Below are 18,392 nucleotides of genomic sequence, written 5' to 3'. Positions count from 1 at the left end.
GGAGGAGATTTGGGGGGAGGGCATGTAGGGTAAAGTTGCCAGATTTTTTCAGTGAATCTTTTCAACTGCCTACTAAATAGATTTATTTTGTCAGGGGACTGATTTGTAAATCTGGGCACTGTCCCCAGGAAACGGAGACGTCTGGTAACCTTAATGTAGGGGGCGTTTCCAAGCACAATTCAAAGTGTTGGTGCTGACCTTTAAAGCCCTAAACGGCCTAGGCCCAGTATACCTGAAGGAGCGTCTCCACCCCCATCATTCTGCCCGGACACTGAGGTCCAGCACCGAGGGCCTTCTGGCGGTTCCCTCACTGTGAGAAGCCAAGTTACAGGGAACCAGGCAGAGGGCCTTCTCGGTAGTGGCGCCCGCCCTGTGGAACGCCCTCCCATCAGATGTCAAAGAAATAAACAACTATCTGACGTTTAGAAGACATCTGAAGGCAGCCCTGTTTAGGGAAGTTTTTAATGACTGATGTTTTCATGTATTTTTAATCTTTTGTTGGAAGCCGCCCAGAGTGGCTGGGGAAACCCAGCCAGATGGGCGGGGTATAAATAAATTATTATTATTATTATTATTATTATTATTATTATTATTATTATTATTATTATCATCATCATCATTATCAGGAAAGGAAGGGGTCCTGTTGTATGAGTGGAACTGTTTGCATAGTGTTGGATATAATGCAGCATATAATTAGCCATTTTCTAAACACAAAGCTGCAACAAAACCACAATTTCACATGAGTTCCCAAAAAGGTCTAGCTTGCTTGTTCTAGTACCTTCAGGCAACAACATCTGGAATAATTTCAGTCTAATATTTTAAGAGAGACTGCACTGGAGCCGAAAGCAGACTCTCTTAAATACCCAATTTCTTATTCTATCATTGTTTTATTTCATATTAAGTAGTTGCATAAGTGCCAGGCTCCTAGTTCTTCATGAACTGGCAGCCTGTAGGACAAATAAGGCTTGCCAAATCTATCCGGGCTGCATGGTAAGCCTCTCCTTCTGTCAATCTCCACTCATTGTTACTGCTCAAACATGGGTAACTGGGTTCAATCACAAGAATGTATGTATGGGAATATCGTATATTGCTTTTTTCAGATTTTATATGTATCTTTGTTGTTGTTGTTTTTCTCCCTTTCACTTTTCCTTCTTCTTTTTCTGTATCACTTTATTTCTTTTAACTGAAATCACCTTAATAAAATATAAATATTAAAAATAAAAAGGGGCTCCCATTAACAAAATACACACACGAACACACACATGAACATATGCTGCACAGCACTGCAAAAGCATTCACTCTATCACTGAGCTACTAGCCCTTCTCATTTGCCTAGTCATGAGGAAAAAGCATCAATTGCTGAATAATTTCTTTATATTTCAGAAATATACACGAGGCATTTCAGGGCAAAGCCTTCCTAAGGAGGTTTATGAAATTATTTAACAACACAAGGAAAATGTTAATACACAAACAAACCCATTCCAAACTAAAAACAGCAAGTTTGAAAAACAGCAGTCAACACCTCAATAAAATGCAGAATGAAACACATCCTTTTTTTAAAAAAATGTGCATTTTTTAAATGAATGGGGCTATAGGTCCCTCTTTTGAGAGAGACTTCCATAGATGAGGGGCCACTACTAAATAAGGTCCGGTCTCTGGTATTTACCAATCTGATAGATCTTAGCAGCATACCTGCAAGCCATTTGAAACTAAATTCTTATGTTATCCTTCAAATAACCCAATTCCAAACTATTTAAGGCTTTGCAAGTTAAATAAGCAAGGTAAGGTGTTGTAATTGCTGTCATTGACCATGACTCAGTATATGGCAGCAGCTGCTTCTGCTCAGTTTCAGGATTGTGGGGAGAAACCAGGAGGTAAGCCAACCCTGCAAGCCTCCACAGTCCCATATACCTCTAAAAATACTACCCGCAATTTATTGGTATAAATCTAAATCTAAAGATCAAGCAAAAATCAACGTCAATTTCATATTGTTCATATTTCATTGGGCACATTGTACAAGTCAAAACATCCTGCAAATTGAAACTTACTTGTAATAAGGCTTAGCTTGGTGATCTGCGTAGAAATCTATTGCTTCTGCCCTACAAAACACTCATCATTAATGCTTTTGTGAAAAACAATTATTAATCAGCAATGGCTTCACCCACAGAACCACAAGCAGAGTTCTGCTTGCGCCATCAGGTTTCTCTGAGCCCTCACAGGACCAAAGGAAGCTGCCATATCCCAAGTCAGACTGAGTAGGCTGAGTACTGCCTCCACAAGCTGGGAGCAGCAGTCCAGGTTTTCACTCTTTGCACACTCCACCAGGGATCTGGAATTGTACTGCCACACTTATTTTTGCATTAGAAAACCTTTTACTAATGGAGATTACTGAATCTGAGGGATTTTTTTGGAAGCAGGCATTGTTTTGGAGCTATCTACTCTGCTTCCAACAGAGCAGGCATGCCCCGGGTTGTTTGGGGCATGAACCCTGACAAGATAGGTAAAGGACCCTTGGATGGTTAAGTCCAGTCAAAGGCAACTATGGGGTTGCGGCACTCATCTCACTTTCAGGCCGGCGTACACACACACACACACACACACACACACACACATATATGTAAAGGGACCCCTGACCATTAGGTCCAGTCGCAGATGACTGGTGTTTCGAAGCTCATCTCACTTTATTGGCCGAGGGAGCCGGCGTACAGCTTCCGGGTCATGTGGCCAGCATGACTAAGCCACTTCTGGTGAACCAGAGCAGCGCCCAGAAACACCATTTACCTTCCCGCCGGAGCGGTACCTATTTATCTACTTGCACTGGTGTGCTTTCAAACTGCTAGGTTGGCAGGAGCTGGGATAGAGCAACGGGAGCTCACCCCATTGCGGGGATTCGAGCCGCCGACCTTCTGATCAGCAAGCCCACTGGGTTTAGACCACAGCGCCACCCGCGTCCCATATGACAAAATATGCATATGCAGCAGCATACAGAGTGCTGCACCACATCTCTCTGGACCACATCTACTTCACCACATCTGTCTGGATCATGGCTAGGACCCAAAGGGATACAGTATCTTAAATACATGGCTGCCGCCATCCCATGAATCTCCTCCCTGCATCTTCCTCTCGTATTCAGTTACAGCATGTGGGTGATATCTCTTAATGGTGCTCAGCCTTTCCCATCTCCCCTCTGATTCACTGGCTGCTGTTTGTGGAGAGGATGGACAGAGCACGAAAATGCTGTGCATGTTGGATTCACAGATCTGCTTTAATGGAACATGACCAGGTAACATGGGGAGATATAGGTTGGCAACAGTCACCCATTCAAGGTAAACAATAGTTTAACAGATTTTTGAAAATCTCAAATTATTAAAACCTCACCTTGAAACTTTCGTCATTTTGGCTTTAGTTATTGTAAAACCAGCTCTAATAATCATATCAATGACATCTCCAAGTTTGAGTGCTACATCAGGTTTCAATAAAGCCAAGGTTCTAGAGAGGGAAGGGAAAGAAACCAATAAAGTCAAAATAAGTTGTCAAAATATGAGCTTAAGTAAATCTCCAACTAAACAAATACCATTTCAAAAAAATGTTGTTATGTCTGTTATATGCATTTTTATCCTTCATATAACCAGCTGAAGGTTTTGGATCAAATATCTGACCAGTACAAGAAGAAGAGGAAGAAGAGTTTGGACTTGATATCCCGCTTTATCACTACCCTAAGGAGACTCAAAGCGGCTAACAATCTCTTTTTCCCTTCCTTCCCCACAACAAACACTCTGTGAGGTGAGTGAGGCTGAGAGACTTCAGAGAAGTGAGATTAGCCAAGGTAACCCAGCAGCTGCATGTGGAGGAGCGGGGAAGCGAACCCGGTTCACCAGATTACGAGTCCACCGCTCTTAACCACTACACCACACTGGCTCTCAAGTGGCACATATGACACAAAGTTGGATGGGAAGGGGAGAATGGTGGTAACAGGATGTGCACTTGGGTGATGGCTGCCCTTTCTGCCTTGCCCTCTGGAGGCCTGTTAAATTGGAATACTGGGGGGCAGTAATCATGGTGTCTCACACCAGGAAAATGAGTGTCTCCCTGTCTCCTGCTCTTTTGTAGTGCAGTTCTATTATTCCCATATTGAATAGAGAGGGGGCTGCAGAGAGGTATTTTGGGTTGTGACAACATCACAGTAACGTTCGTTGTTAATATTCTTTCTCACACTGTGGGCTGGAGGGTCACTTAGCTGAGGGAGATATTGGCTTTTGACACCCATCTAAGGTAATATACTATTTTTATTGTTTATAGCCTTGAGAAGATTATCTAGAAGATGATTAACAAATCATCAACATCCAGGGAGTATCTTGCTATCTCACTTGAGTGCTAGCACTTAAGGTTCTTATTCTTTCCCCAGAGATTGAAGGGTAACTGAAATATAACGAGAATTTAGGGGGTGCACATCACGCTCTTTCTCTTTAGGGGGTGTTGTGCTTTAACGAGTGTGACATTTGGACAATAAACTCCTAGAGGGCTGTGCGCTATTGTGATGCACACAGAGAGGAGAGGAAATGAGGATGCATCCCTAACTAATAAGCAATCACTGTAGCAAGGCTCTCTCTTTGTCCTTTCTCTCTTGGAAGCTACCAGCTGGTCCAGGCACCCTGCAAGAGAATGAAGGAGCACAGACATCTCAATAGCCTCACGTTTATAAGGTAGAAAATATGAGGTTCAAAGAATATATCCTCTCACCTTTCTTTGCGACTGCCCAACATGCGGGAAGTATATTGATCCCCATAGTCAACCAAATTGAGGTGGCGTGAGAAGATAGTAATTTTGTTGCCCACAAACAAATCTTTAAACTGCAGATCTTCATATTTGATGCGATTTAGGAATCGGCAGCGGTTCTTCATGTCATACTGGTAAGGTAAAGAGACTGAATAATCTACATGCAGGTCTAAAATACCTTTGCTTTTAAAAAGAAGAAGAATAACATGCACAAAGAGAAACAGATACTGTTTTCTAAAAGTTACTTTGACCACTGTTATGTGCCTGTGCCAATTTTTCAAAACTAGCACCAGCTACCAGTTTGCTTCGGTGCTCGATTCAAGTTGCTTGGGGTTAGGGCTTTAAAGCACTAAGCAGCCTGGGACTTGGGTACCTTAAGAGCCACTTCCTTCCATACATTTCTTTCTGAAGGCTCCAAACTTCATCTGAGGCACTGTTGCAGATTCTTCAACTTCAGAAGGTAAGGCTGATGGCAACCAGTGCTAGGACATACTCTACGATGATACCTATCCTGCAGAATGCCTAGCAAAATGTGTCAGGCCCCAAAATTATATTCTTTCAATAGGAAGGGAACTGGGGCTAAGGTCATGGCTAGAAAAGACATAGATCTTCAAAAAGTTATTTGGCTGATGGCTGGTTGAGGGGGAGGTCCTGGTGTTGGGCTGAGCTAGGCCACTGTGCTAGACCTAATGAGAGAAAGGGGAACCAAACTGCTTCAACACAGAATGTCTGAACAGGACTGAGCACGAAACTTATTTTTACTCTAGCTTATTTGGCATTCAAAATCCAATATTGGTTTGCTACTGTAGTCAAATAATAAAGTTATTGTTTCCTCCAATGTACCTTCAAAATACTGGATCCCAATTACTTCCTGGCTCTGTTCCATAATATTTGCCAGAGCTTCTGGTATTTACTGTAAATGCTCCAGTTTCTTCTCAATCGCTACCAAGAAGTGTGACAAATTGGAAGATTAAAAACAACAAAACAATTCCCCTTCCTCTGAGGTTTTTATATGCTTTGTACACCTTAAGTCATTTATAAATCTGATTAAAACAAAGAGGCAGGTGCAGAGCAAAGTGGGTAAACAAAAGCAAAATCAACATCTGATTTGGTAAATACAGCTTGCAGATTTATTCCTCTCCCTGTTGCTTTCTTTAATAACCAAGAGTAAGTGAACTAGGCTGGCTTAGAACCAAAGAACCCATTTAGGCACATGAATGAGTTTCTGCAGGCACACTGGAATATTTCCTTTTTTCAGATGGTTGCTGCTTCCATTTATTATTAATATTAATTAGTTTTATTCCCCCGCCCCAACTTCTTCCTCCCAAAGCAGCCCAACTCTCAGTGAGTTTCAACATCAGCTTGTCTACAAGAGCTGTTGGCTATGTGCATGGGTCCCAGATCTTAATGGTCTACAAATCATTAAACATCTGAAATTGAATTCTAAGAAGGACATTTGGGGAGGGGGTTAACATAAACTGACTGACAGTATGTCTTACAATGAGTTGCTTTTATCACTTGCTTTCCTCTTTAGCAACTTGGTAAAGATAAGCATTCCTCGGGGAATGAAAGATGGCCATATAAGTAGATGCATTACTGAACCAATTTCTGTTTGCAAAGAGGAAAGTGGGTTTCTGATAAGTCAGAATTAAAAATGCCCTCTTATCAACCAAATAAATATTTTTAATTGGCATAAAATGCAGCCATTCTTTCCCTGATTTAGATTCTGTTATTATTAGTACACTATTTTTCTGACACCAGGAACAATTTCAGTAATTGGCAATTTCACTGAAACAGAATGCAGAAGAGAATATAAGAGCACAAAAGAAAGGTAACTCCATCCTCTCTTTGAATCACATGGGTAGGACTCCACATGATCAGCCACAATCTCTGTGGCTTTGTGCAACCACCAGGTCTTGGTAACAATACCTTTATGTCCCTGAGCCAATTAGATCTGGGCATCTGATGAATGACATTATATACAATCCCCAGTAACATACTCACTAGCATTTAAAATATGAAAAACAGGAGGGTACACAGGTGGGCAGAATACTGTGTACCAGAACATAATTTAAACACAGCAAATTAAACTCTAACACATGTCCAACAAGAAATGGCTGCTTCTCAGCTTTCCAAAATGGAGTTTTAAAGCAGAGGCCAATAAGGTGAAGCTAGACAAACCTTGGAAACCATATATTGGCTTGATAGTTTAAATTCATATAGCACCTTCTTTCCATCACTGCACTCAAGGCAGCATGCATGTCCAGGCACTGACCAGATCCTGACCTGCTTAGCTTCAGTGAGGCAGTGGCGCCATGTGTCTTCAATTAAGAGAAACCCTGCCTTATATGAGCCAGTTCATGACAAAGTTTTCACCATCCCCATGGTAAATAGCTATGCATACAGGAAACCTGGGAAAGGCAGCAGAATCATAGGTTCAAGCCTCCATGGCTGGCGCTCAAAATAAGTCTTCCATGTACTCAGTGGATGAATGAATCTCAAGCAAGGCTGTTCAATTAGTCCTAGTTTGACAATAACCTTTATCACCACCGCCACCAAGATGTTTTATGGTATCACCAGGAGACCCTAAAAAAGCTTTTTTTTCTTCTAGGACAATTTAGCAGCTAAGAGAGAATAGCAATTCTTGTGTTTTTGGCTTCACATAAGACCAAACCAATAATGCCAAGGGTAGCCTACTTTGCTCTCAACCACTGCAATCTGCGAGGTTGTCTTATAACCGCCCTGAGACCTCCGGGTATAGGGTGGTATAGAAATTCAAATAACAACAACAAGTCTTACCATCTCCACTGATCCATCTTTTGGGTAATACAGAAGCTCATAGCGTCGAAAAAGTGAAGCATTTGTATCATACCACTCTGCAATGAAGGCGTATCTTTCATCCTGGCTCTGAAAGAAAGGGAAAAGAGGAATGTAGGAATTTAGTAGTAATCTCATGAAAGACAATTCAGGAAAATGCACTTCATCCAAATGAAAGGTTGATCTGCAGCAAATACATCCGAGGCACAGCACATAGCAACAACATTGCTAGGCAAAGCAACACATCATTCAGACGCTGAGGTTTCCCAAAAGGAACAATATGGAGACTACAACTACTGTTGACTTTGCAGGGCCATTCTAGTGATTACTGAGAGATAAAAGTACAGTGGTACCTCAGGTTAAGTACTTAATTCGTTCCAGAGGTCCGTTCTTAACCTGAAACTGTTGTTAACCTGAAGCACCACTTTAGCTAATGGGGCCTCCTGCTGCTGCCGCGCCGCCGGAGCACAATTTCTCTTCTTATCCTGAAGCAAAGTTCTTAACCTGAAGCACTATTTCTGGGTTAGCGGAGTCTGTAACCTGAAGCGTATGTAACCTGAAGCGTATGTAACCCAAGGTACCACTGTACATAAAGAATTTGAATACTTGAAAAGAGTTATCTAAATCCGAAGTATGACTACTATTACCATTCCATTCTGCCTTAAGCTATTTTAAACATAAGCCAATGACTCTTACTGAGGTGACACCAGCTCACCCACAGACATCTGCTAGGGGAAGGGGCCTCACAATAGCAGCTTTAGTCCTTCCCATTTTCCCCATCAAGTTCCTACCTGGGCCATGATCTTTAATATGGGCAGGGCTTGCCATGAAAATTATGTGTCACATTACGGCACGTCTACTTTTCTGCAGCAACCCTCGCCCACACTGCACTGCACAATATAGCACTATGCAGAAAAGACAGCCTCAGTAGGTAAAATGGGCAAAAGCACATCGGGAGATTTTTATGTGCAGATGGATCTCGTGATTTCTCTTGCAAATAGCAGCCCCTCCAATCCCCTTTCCCAATAAGCTTTTTAATCTATCCAGGGTATATGCCCCAGGCAGATTCCATATCTACATTCAGCTATATTTTAGCACTACAGTACTGACTTTTTTCAGAAAGTCCTACTCTGGAATTTGAGATGAAATACACTCTCCCGGACCAAACCCTGAAAGTAAACACTACCAACCTCTGCAGTCAAATGAGAATTATTGTCATTGTTTAAACACATATCTCGAGCCAATAGTGGTGGGTTCTGTACACTTGATGGTGACACGGCTGTTTGTCAGGAGGGCATGCAACATATGGGGCAAACACAAAGAACAAAGACTGGATCTGATAAAGGAAGACGAGAATGGGAGCAAGGGTAGGGACTGGTTCAAGTGTCTAAGAACAGAACATTTGGCATAAGTGTTTCCCACTTCCCCAAGCAGCAAGAAGTTCCAAAGTTTAGTTTCCTGTGGAGGGAGAGGCCCCTGGAGACTTATGGGGACTTTGTAATATAAAAAAAGTAAAAAGGTAAAGGATCTCCAGACGGTTAAGTCCAGGCAAAGGCAAATATGGGGTGCAGTGCTCATCTCACTGCATGTTTGCCCATAGGCAGGGTCATGTGGCCAGTACGCCTGAACTGCTACTGGTGCACGGAGGACCGTGACGAGTGCCAGAGCGCAAGGAAATGCCGTTTACCTTCCCACCGCAGTGGTACTATTTATCTACTTGCACAGGTATACTTTCGAACTGCTAGGTTGGCAGAAGCTGGGATGTGCTCTCTTACAGACTATAATGGAGACAAAAGCACACCTAATTTTGCACCAGACTGCCAGAAAGGAGTTCTTGCTCTTACTACTTTATGCAGTGCATCATCAAAATGATGGGATTTGCTTCCACAAGGTGTGATGCTGTCCACCAACTTGGATGACTTTAAAAGGAGTTTACATAAATTCATCAGGGAAAAGGCTATAAATGGCTAGCAGTCATGATAGCTATATGCTACTATACATGTCCCTGAATACCAGTTGTTGGAGATCATGAATAGGAGAGTCTTATTGTGCTTATGTCCTGTTTGTTGGCTTCACCCTTGGTTGGCTACTGTGAGAACAGAAGACTGGGCTATACATGGGAACTCATTCTCATTGAGGAGGGCTCTTCTAAAGTTCTTATGCAGACATTTTCAAGGGTGTACCTTCATGTAGCTAATGACAGATAAATTATTTTCTCTCTCCTCTCTCTGCCCAAGTTCAAAGTACAATGATTCTTTCTTTCTTTCTTTCTTTCCTCTCTCTCTCTCTCTCTCCTCTTCACTCACTCACTCACTCACTCACACACAGCCTTGCAGCCCAGGTCCCAGAAACCACTCTTTGCTCAGAGAGGAATGTCATCTTGTAGAACATTCCCAACCATACAGGAAGATTAGGGTTATTTTGTTTAAATCCTTGGCACTCCCCTGCCCAGCCATTCCCAGCAATCAAGGTGGCAATACTCCCAACAACCCTGATTTGCAAACCTTGACCTTCTCCCCACCTATAAATGGAGATTAGTCAAAACCTGCCATTTAAACCACCAGCATTCCATAAGAGCTGATGACATTCAAAGAAGCAGTTCTGTGCTATTCATTTCCCAGTGGAGCAGAAGAAAACAGTTGCAACCCCCTTTGTGACTCAGCCTGCTTTCCCCAGCTCAGAATCTGCTTCCATACTTTGCTTGTACTGAAAAAGAGGCAACAAGTCATCATTATCACCCCAGACTGCAGAATCCTACATGAAAGAGCATGGAAAATTCTTCTTCCTTGTCCTTACTGCTGTTTATCCAACTCAGGCTGAGGCATAGCAGCAACCTGAGAAGCTTTTGTTGCCCTTGTCAACGCTCCATTCTAATGGCAATTTCCACAGATGCCAATCACTCACCTGTCATTCTGCCAAAGGTCCCCCCCCCCCCACTATTTCTTTTATGCTACCTATGTGCTATTTGAGGATTTAAAGGTTTTACATTATATATTCCCACCCCAGGAAGGCTACTGCTTCCTGAAAAAGTAGGTGTACCCTATATTTTTGTTAAAGAGGGCTTTGTAAATATTATAATTAGTCAAAATGAATTGATTCAAAATACAGAAAGTAAAGTAGACAGCATTGCCAGAGTCGTTTTCCCATTATGGAATCATTTCCAAGACAAGGAAAGGCATAAACTTTTGAGAAGAAATCACCATTAACTTCAGTAATAGAAAGAAAGAAGCCAAGCTCCTCAAATGACCCTGAACATCAAATACCAATAGAGAAACACTAAAGTAATTACCTAGCCACATTATTTACCTTCACACTGACCTTGGTTTAATGTTGGTTTTTTTAGTGTAAATTTTATTTACACTATATATGACCAATTGCACATAAGAAGCATAATCCTTTATACCTCCTGTAAAGCTGCAAAGAGAAGTAAGTAAACTTGGTTGTTTAGCAGCTCCTATTTAAGGTCACTGCTTCACCCAGAGGAGCAGGAAAACCACGGTGCATATCATTTAAATATATGCTAATGGTAAATTGCTTGTTTCTATAAAAGAGGCTAAGTGAGTAAAGGAAATAAAGCAGGTGGCAAAGAAAACCAAACATCCTGGTTAAGAGCAAGGCTTCAGCTCCTTGGGAAGCACATGCACACAGCCTTTCCCACGTCTGACACATCGAGGTCAGGTTTACTCAGAAGAAACTTCCACTAAGTTTAATGGGGCTTACGCCCAGGTATACAAGTATAGGATTACAGCTTAAATGTTGCTTTGAAAGGGAAAAGTAAACTGAGTGGCTCAATATCATCATATTTAGATTATGATTTAGATTAAGATTGCTTTTGAGCCATAAAGATCCTCAAAGGAGCTTACAATAAAGTAATCATAAAACATCATTAAACATTCATCTGTAATACAAAGTACACAAAATGCTGGCACCAATTCATCTCCTGTTAAACCAGAGCCAATCCTGCTTCTCAAAAAGTTTGGCAGAATTTTTTAAAAAGACATTTTTAAAGGATGCATAAAGATCACAATGGAATAGTGAATTTCCCTCAGCAGAACACTTCACAACGCAGTATACCAGTGCCACAAAAGCTCTATTTACAGATACTTCAGATGGCAGTACCACCTGAAGCAACATCTCTCTGGCAGATTTTAATTCCCTTAATTATTACTTATTTATATCCCACTTTTCTGCATTAAAATTGCACTCAAAGTGGCATACAATAAAACCGATGATACCTTTCCTCAAATGATCTTGCGCAGCAGTTCATGCAGAGGTTAAAAAGCATGGAAAACAAGGAGGAGCCTGGAAGAATTGAACTGCAAAGGAAAGTTTCCACAGGGAAGATCAATTATCTTCCAGCACCATCTCCTGACTGCTACTACAGTAAAATAGTACCTTCACTAATAATGTATGCAGGTGATCCAGAAGAATACCAAAGCAAATAGTCTCAAAGCCACAGAGAGATCCATGAGGACCAACAGTGCAGGTAAACCACCAATGGGAAAATGGCAGCCTTTAACCCAAACCTAGGCTTGATGCTGGCTTGAAATAGATTTACATAAGAAGAGCCCTCATGGATCAAACCAAAAGCCCATCCAGCATCATGCTCTCACAGTGGCAAGCAAGATTTCTATGGGAAGGGGGCAAGCAGGGCATGAATGCACATTAGACAACCCACTTCATAAGTCACTGCCTTTAGCCAATAAGCCACCAGCCATAGGACCACACACACCAGGCAAAAGAAAAACAGGGGTACAATATTCCAGCACAAGGGGACCAAGAGTTTTCAGCAGTGGTCTTACAATTGCTACTTTTAAGGAGGTATGTATTACTCCTTCCCCTCAATTATGCTGCAGTAATCAACTGAATTCTCTCCTCCTGTATACAGCCATGACGGACATTAGCCCCAACTGTTTTGTTCACATACTTAGGTGTCAACAACTGAAACTTTCCTCATACAACAGGACAGACAACACTGCTCAAGACTCAGTATCCAATGTAGCATCTACTTCGGGTTGGAAGTAGGCTGCTTGACCCAAAAGTACTCTGGAGAACTGTCATGACATGCATTTAAAGGCCCCAGTAATCCAAGAGAATGGGGACCAGGTTAAAGCACAGAACCAAAGAATTGCAGAGTTGGAAGGCGTCCTGAGGATCATCTAGTCCAACCCCCTGCGATGCAGGAATCTCAACTAAAGAATGCATGAAGGATGACCATCCAACCTCTGCTTAAAAACTCAGTGGGGATTCACCTGTGGAATGGAGCTACGCTGTGCAGGAAGGATCATTCCCCAAATAATTAGCTCCTAAGGAAGAAAAATAGGCTGCCGTTTTATAGAGATTTGGAAGACAAAAAAGCATTTGTACAAACTGTTACCAAGATCAATAAAGAAAGGAAACAAGATTGTGCCAATTTAAGCTATATTAGTAAAATGGCAAAGCACCCCATGGCCTTCCTCTGCTACTCCATAATAAAATGTTCAGAACTATAAGAAACACTGCATTTGGCTTCTTTTGCACTTTAGTCAAAGGAAAAGCTAATGAACGATATTGGAAAGCAAAGCACCAATACTCTCACGTTATGTTCCCAGCTTTTTTCTTGACATGCTGTGTAATTGTGGGCAAAATAGCTCAACCACCTACATGCCTCAATAATCCCCAAATTAAAGCGATGGAATTAGATTTATCAAAAACGTCTAAGACAAAGCAAAGTATGTGTAATGCGGTAAAGTGAAACTCTGGGGGTGTGGTTCCCTTCAGTGCTACTTTACTTAATGACTATATAAGCAGTAGCTTTGAGGGCATCAGAGAAATTAAATAAAGAGGACCGTGGTGTTACATTTCAGCATACCCGCAGAAAGTGAGTAGCACAGATTTACAGAACAAGGAAGAACTCTGTGAAATGTGAGCATCTTGAAATGTGGCTTAGGCCCAGTGTACCTTCAGGAGAGCCTTTGCCCATATGAATTCCAATATTTTTTATCTTCTGGAAAAAAGAGGCTCTGGGAAAACAAACCAACAAGAGCAGAGGATAAAGGATGTTTAATTCTGTAACATGGAGCCATTCAGTATAGAATCTCATTCAGTGCTATTTCAGCTAATGAAGAGTACGCTGTGATAATCAATTCACAGAACTTCCCATGAGGCCCAGATAAACTCTCCACTGTTGGAGTTCAGGTGGAATGTGAAAACCTTCTTTATTCAGACTAGTACTAATTAGAGCTTCTCAGCAATTTCTATAGTCCAGAGGATAAATTAGATGGAATGCAGAAATTCAGAACCTGGTCTATTGCTACACTACATTGACGTTAACACTATTTCATTCACTGGGTAGATATTTCTTTTTAATCCCTTCAGCCATTTATTTGTTTATTCTGCATAAAGAAGCAACTTAAAAGGCATTTTTTACACCGAAGGGCTAAGCCACATATGTGGAAATATTTTATTTCAGAGAGACAAAAGGTGACGACTCTCTTGCTCAGTTTCTGTATGTATTAACTGAAGGATACCATGTTTACCTAGTTCAGTCAATGGCAGAACACCTGCCTTGCATGGGGGGAAGCTTCCTGAAATCTTGGGAGAGCCACAGCCATTCAATGGAAACTGAACTAATGGACCAATTGTCTGACTCAGCTTCCGAAGCTCTCCTCAACCCAGTTTTTGGGCAAAATGATTGTGTAACTAGTATCCTACTGGAAACAGTTATGGATGCATAGTTCTATGCTTTGTCTCTGACAGAGGAGAGATGAATCTCTGACAGATAAAAGATGCCAGCCCACACAGGCATAAGCAGCACTATGTGGTGTGAATATGGGATTACTGCTGCTTGGCAAGGCCACGTCTCTTCACAAGTTGTACCAGCCAAATAAAAGAGCATTGCAAACCACAGATGACAAATTACACAAGCGTGTTTGAGAATCAGAGTCTTGTAATTAAAACCAAGTAGGTTGTGCTAAAATTGGCCCCTCTGCTCTCACTGAATATAGAACAAGTTCTAAATGTTACCTTTAATAAGAACAAAGTGCTCCTCAAGACAGCAATACTTGCCCATTTTAATAAGCAGAATTTTCAGAGTGGGGAGGATAAAACTTGATACTAGCAGGGCGTTATAGGAACATGCAGGCAGACAAAATAGTGCTTCGACACAGGGGCAGCAGCCAGTGTTAGAAACTCGGATATATATGCTAGGCACCAAATGGCTCCTTAAACCAGGAGTTACAGTTGCAAAAATGGAATGCCTAGTTGCCATTTGGGGGCCAGACAGCTTGAAAGCAGTTTTCAATACGACTTTTTGGTTCCTGAAATTCATTCTGATTGCACAGATAAAATATAATGGATAGGATTCTACAGGATGTGTTGTTAAGTGTGTGAAAACAGTCAAGATCCAAGGATCCCCAGGCATGCACGTCCAGATGGTGGAGAAGTCAGGCTCCTGGCACCTGGGCATCTTCACTTAGTGGTCACAAGTGGCCAATAGCCAGGAGAAAAATGCACCAGGCAAATGTCAAATGCTGGCAGCAGGGCACTTGAGTAAGGGGCCCTGTACCACAACCACGACTGGCCACACACTTTTGAAAGCCAGTGAAAAATAAAATGAGGAAGCCTCAGTAGGTGCTAGAGCAGTTTACTGAAATGAGCCCAGACATTTGTTGAGGCCTTCTCATCTAGCTTTTTCCCTACAGAGGTTTGGAACCAGAAGTTAGAAATAAAAGCGTGTGTTTGTTTATGAACATATGGGTCTTTGAAAGGAAATATTCACAAATCGCACACTGCACCTTTCAACACCACTCCTCCAATGCTTAATTTTTCACTCTCGTTTCAGAATATAATTACAAATCAGACTTCTATCCCACCATTCCTTGAATGCACAGAGGGCAATGGACGTAGGAGTGCACATGAATGAGAGATTTCAACTCAAGTGGCTGAGATCCAAGCCAGGCACTCTACCCACCACGCTACGTTGCTCTTCTGCATTCCACACTTTTCCCAAGCACTTCTAAAACACGTGGACTCTCCTGAAACTGCAGTGAAGGTGAAAGGTGACCTTCAGCCAGCTGATACCGGTGTGGGTTAGCACCAAATAGCTGGAAAGGCGGTTCCAAAGAGCACACGTTTAGCATTTACCTTGAACGTTCTGAGAGTATCATGGCCTATTAAAAATTTATTACCTTGCTACACAGAAGGCCAAGAGCTCAGCCAATCCCTTTCTCCTTCGCAACTGGGAACATTTTGAGCCAGCATGCATTGTGTACTATAGTTTAACCAAATAGTCTCCTGCCAAGGCTGTCATTAAAGTTAAAGCGCTTCTTTCACCTCGTGTTGTGTCAAATATTAACCCTTGAGCAATTCAGCCGAATACAGATTTCAGCCAGTGCAGACAATGTCTGATGGCATACTCATAAATCCTCTATCATAAAGACAGATACCAAGTTAATATTGAACAGGTGTATGTGTGTGTAAAAAAAAAACAAACCTTTATCTAATATCTTTAGTACAGTGAGTAACGTAATGAATGATGAAAATGGAAAGTTTGCGGGGGGTGGGGGACCAAGAGGATTCCAAATGACAGGCACAGTATAAATTCCTGGAAATAAGTGCACAAGTACAAAATAACAATAAAACCTTATTTATTCAGATCAACTCATAAAATTAGCCCATTTAAAAGTTACACTAAAAATTTACTTTGTTGCCAAAACATGAAGGGACATTCTGCATGATTTCTACCACAAGCCCTCTCTCAGTTCAAAAGAACAATGACATTTGTGATCAGTTGTCTTATAGGCGATCAGGAACAAATGATTCATTTCCATTTCAGATATTCAATGTAACCAGCTGCAGTACACAGAACCAGATGTTTTAACATTCCTGCTATAATGTGGTTGCTTGAACAGGGGCTGCATATGGCAGAGATGCATAAACAGACCAGGGCATAACTCTTAGTCACACTTGCAGAGCAGTCCTATATTGGATTGGCAGAAAATCTCATGGGTTTCAAATAGAGATGCCTTTCCTATTATCAGCTATCTGATCCTTTCATGTCAAGGACTAAATCTGGGGCCTTCTGTCACTGAGAATGACCTGCCGTCCTGCTACTGGATTTCCACTAGAATCAATAACCATTATAGCAAGCACAGGGGAAATTAGACCACCAGGAAGTAGGTACTTTACCTTTCTGACTTAAACTGGATTTCCAGTCATTTGCTCCCTTTGGTTCCATTGGTATTATCTTTTCCCTTAGTAAAATGGTGCTATTTATTATTCTGAATGGATTAACAGAGGATTGTCTCATTTAAATTGTAAGTATTTATGAAACAGAACAATGCTGATCGTGTGGCACTACTGTTGCCCATGGAACTGTTTGCACAACAGAACTGTTGTTCATGGAATGTTTTTCCATAAGTGCTTCAGCTAGCACAATTTAAAAGTAATTCCAGCTACCACAGTATGTTTTCCAATGCTCCAAGGATAGGGAATGTTTACAAATGGGTCCAACTAATATGGTTAGCATGTAATGGGCAGCAGGCAACTAATATGGTTAGCATGTAATGGGCAGCAGGCAAACACTCACCCTTTAAAAGAAATGGCAGGTTCAGGTTTGTCAGCTAAAGGGCTCCACCTAGTGCTCCACAGAAGTCAGATTATATCAAGTCTCAACTAGGAGAAATTGTATTATTTATTAATTATTGTTAAACTATGGGCGGGAACAAATATATGAAAGAAACATAGTACACTTTGGCAAATGGCCAAAAAAAAAAAACCCCAGGCAAATAACCAATCAAATGTATACTAAAGCAAATTCACACCATTATTTAAACATTTTAAGCACCCTAGCCTCCTACTCTTGCACATGAGGCATGTGAGGCCCTGGCTTATAAAAAAAATGACCAGTGCAGTGCACTGGGTGCATCAGCAGCATGCCCAATTCAAGGCTGATATGGGCATGAGATTTTGTGACTAACTACAAGTTCCCAGAAATCTCTCCACAGTCTATACATACAAACACTGGGATTGTAGCCACTGTTACTCCTACTCAGAATATAGACCCATCGAAAATACTGTTAATGATTCGCTTAGGTCCATTCATTTCAATGGTTTACTCCAACAATAAATAAGCTAGATACAGCCCTTTATTTCTATCCATACTTCTTTGAAGTCAAACATAATTCTGCTCTTGCTGAACTAGGGGCCGTTCTGGAGGCTGCTTACATCATGAAAATTCTACCTGAGATTTTGAGAACATTAAACAATCTCATCAGTTACACTTAAAGTCATCTTTTAGGAAGAGGGCCAGCTGAGGGGAAAGTGAGCTTGAAGAACAATTACTGCCCACTTTCACATAAATTCATTTTAAGTATGATGCAAGTTTAAATTGCACACTCGCAAGCACAGAAGCTGAGCTAAAAATAAAAGCAGACAAAGGGCTAAGACTAAAGAAAGAAGCTAGCTTTCATCTTGCCAGATGACGATCCTCTAAAACTGATATTTTTATTATACAATACAGTATAATCCTACTTTGGAAATTCACCAAATGTATGAAGTATTTTTTAGAAATTATTTTCATCACATCTAATCACAGTTGTCTACAATTAGATGAAAATGTGATGCCTATTTTTAGAACAACAGACAAGTAAGTAAATACTATATTGTAAATCACTCATTATTCTTTCAACAGACTCACAAGATTGCAATATATACTCTAATACAATCTCAATAAATTTAATAGGTATTTTTGAGTCATCAATGGTTCACACACAAACATTTTGTTTCATCTAAACAGGAATCTAACCAGTTAAATAGGA

The 18,392-nt window shown here is 41.2% G+C and overlaps 1 protein-coding gene across 3 annotated transcripts in view; it reads right to left on the bottom strand.

Annotated features, from left to right (window-relative positions):
• Positions 1 to 18,392, bottom strand: part of NME7 (NME/NM23 family member 7) — a 64,353-nt gene that overhangs the window by 43,159 nt on the left and 2,802 nt on the right. Inside the window, exons 2-6 of one of the 3 annotated variants that reach the window (XM_083438453.1) lie at positions 17,162 to 17,247; positions 7,576 to 7,683; positions 4,741 to 4,907; positions 3,379 to 3,489; positions 2,049 to 2,099 (exon numbers count right to left, since the gene is read on the bottom strand). In XM_083438453.1, coding sequence (XP_083294579.1) covers positions 2,049 to 2,099; positions 3,379 to 3,489; positions 4,741 to 4,907; positions 7,576 to 7,578 — 332 coding nt within the window. In that variant the 5' untranslated portion in view covers positions 7,579 to 7,683; positions 17,162 to 17,247. Of the gene's footprint in view, positions 1 to 2,048; positions 2,100 to 3,378; positions 3,490 to 4,740; positions 4,908 to 5,619; positions 5,719 to 7,575; positions 7,684 to 17,161; positions 17,248 to 18,392 lie in introns of those variants that run through there. The other 2 variants (XM_083438452.1, XM_083438454.1) reach the window with 2 other exon arrangements.

This window comes from Podarcis tiliguerta, assembly GCF_965153285.1.
Source record: "Podarcis tiliguerta genome assembly, chromosome: 4".
Lineage (NCBI taxonomy): Eukaryota > Metazoa > Chordata > Lepidosauria > Squamata > Lacertidae > Podarcis > Podarcis tiliguerta.
Note: the sequence above shows the minus strand (reverse complement) of the source record. Positions and strands in the feature narration are given on the sequence as shown.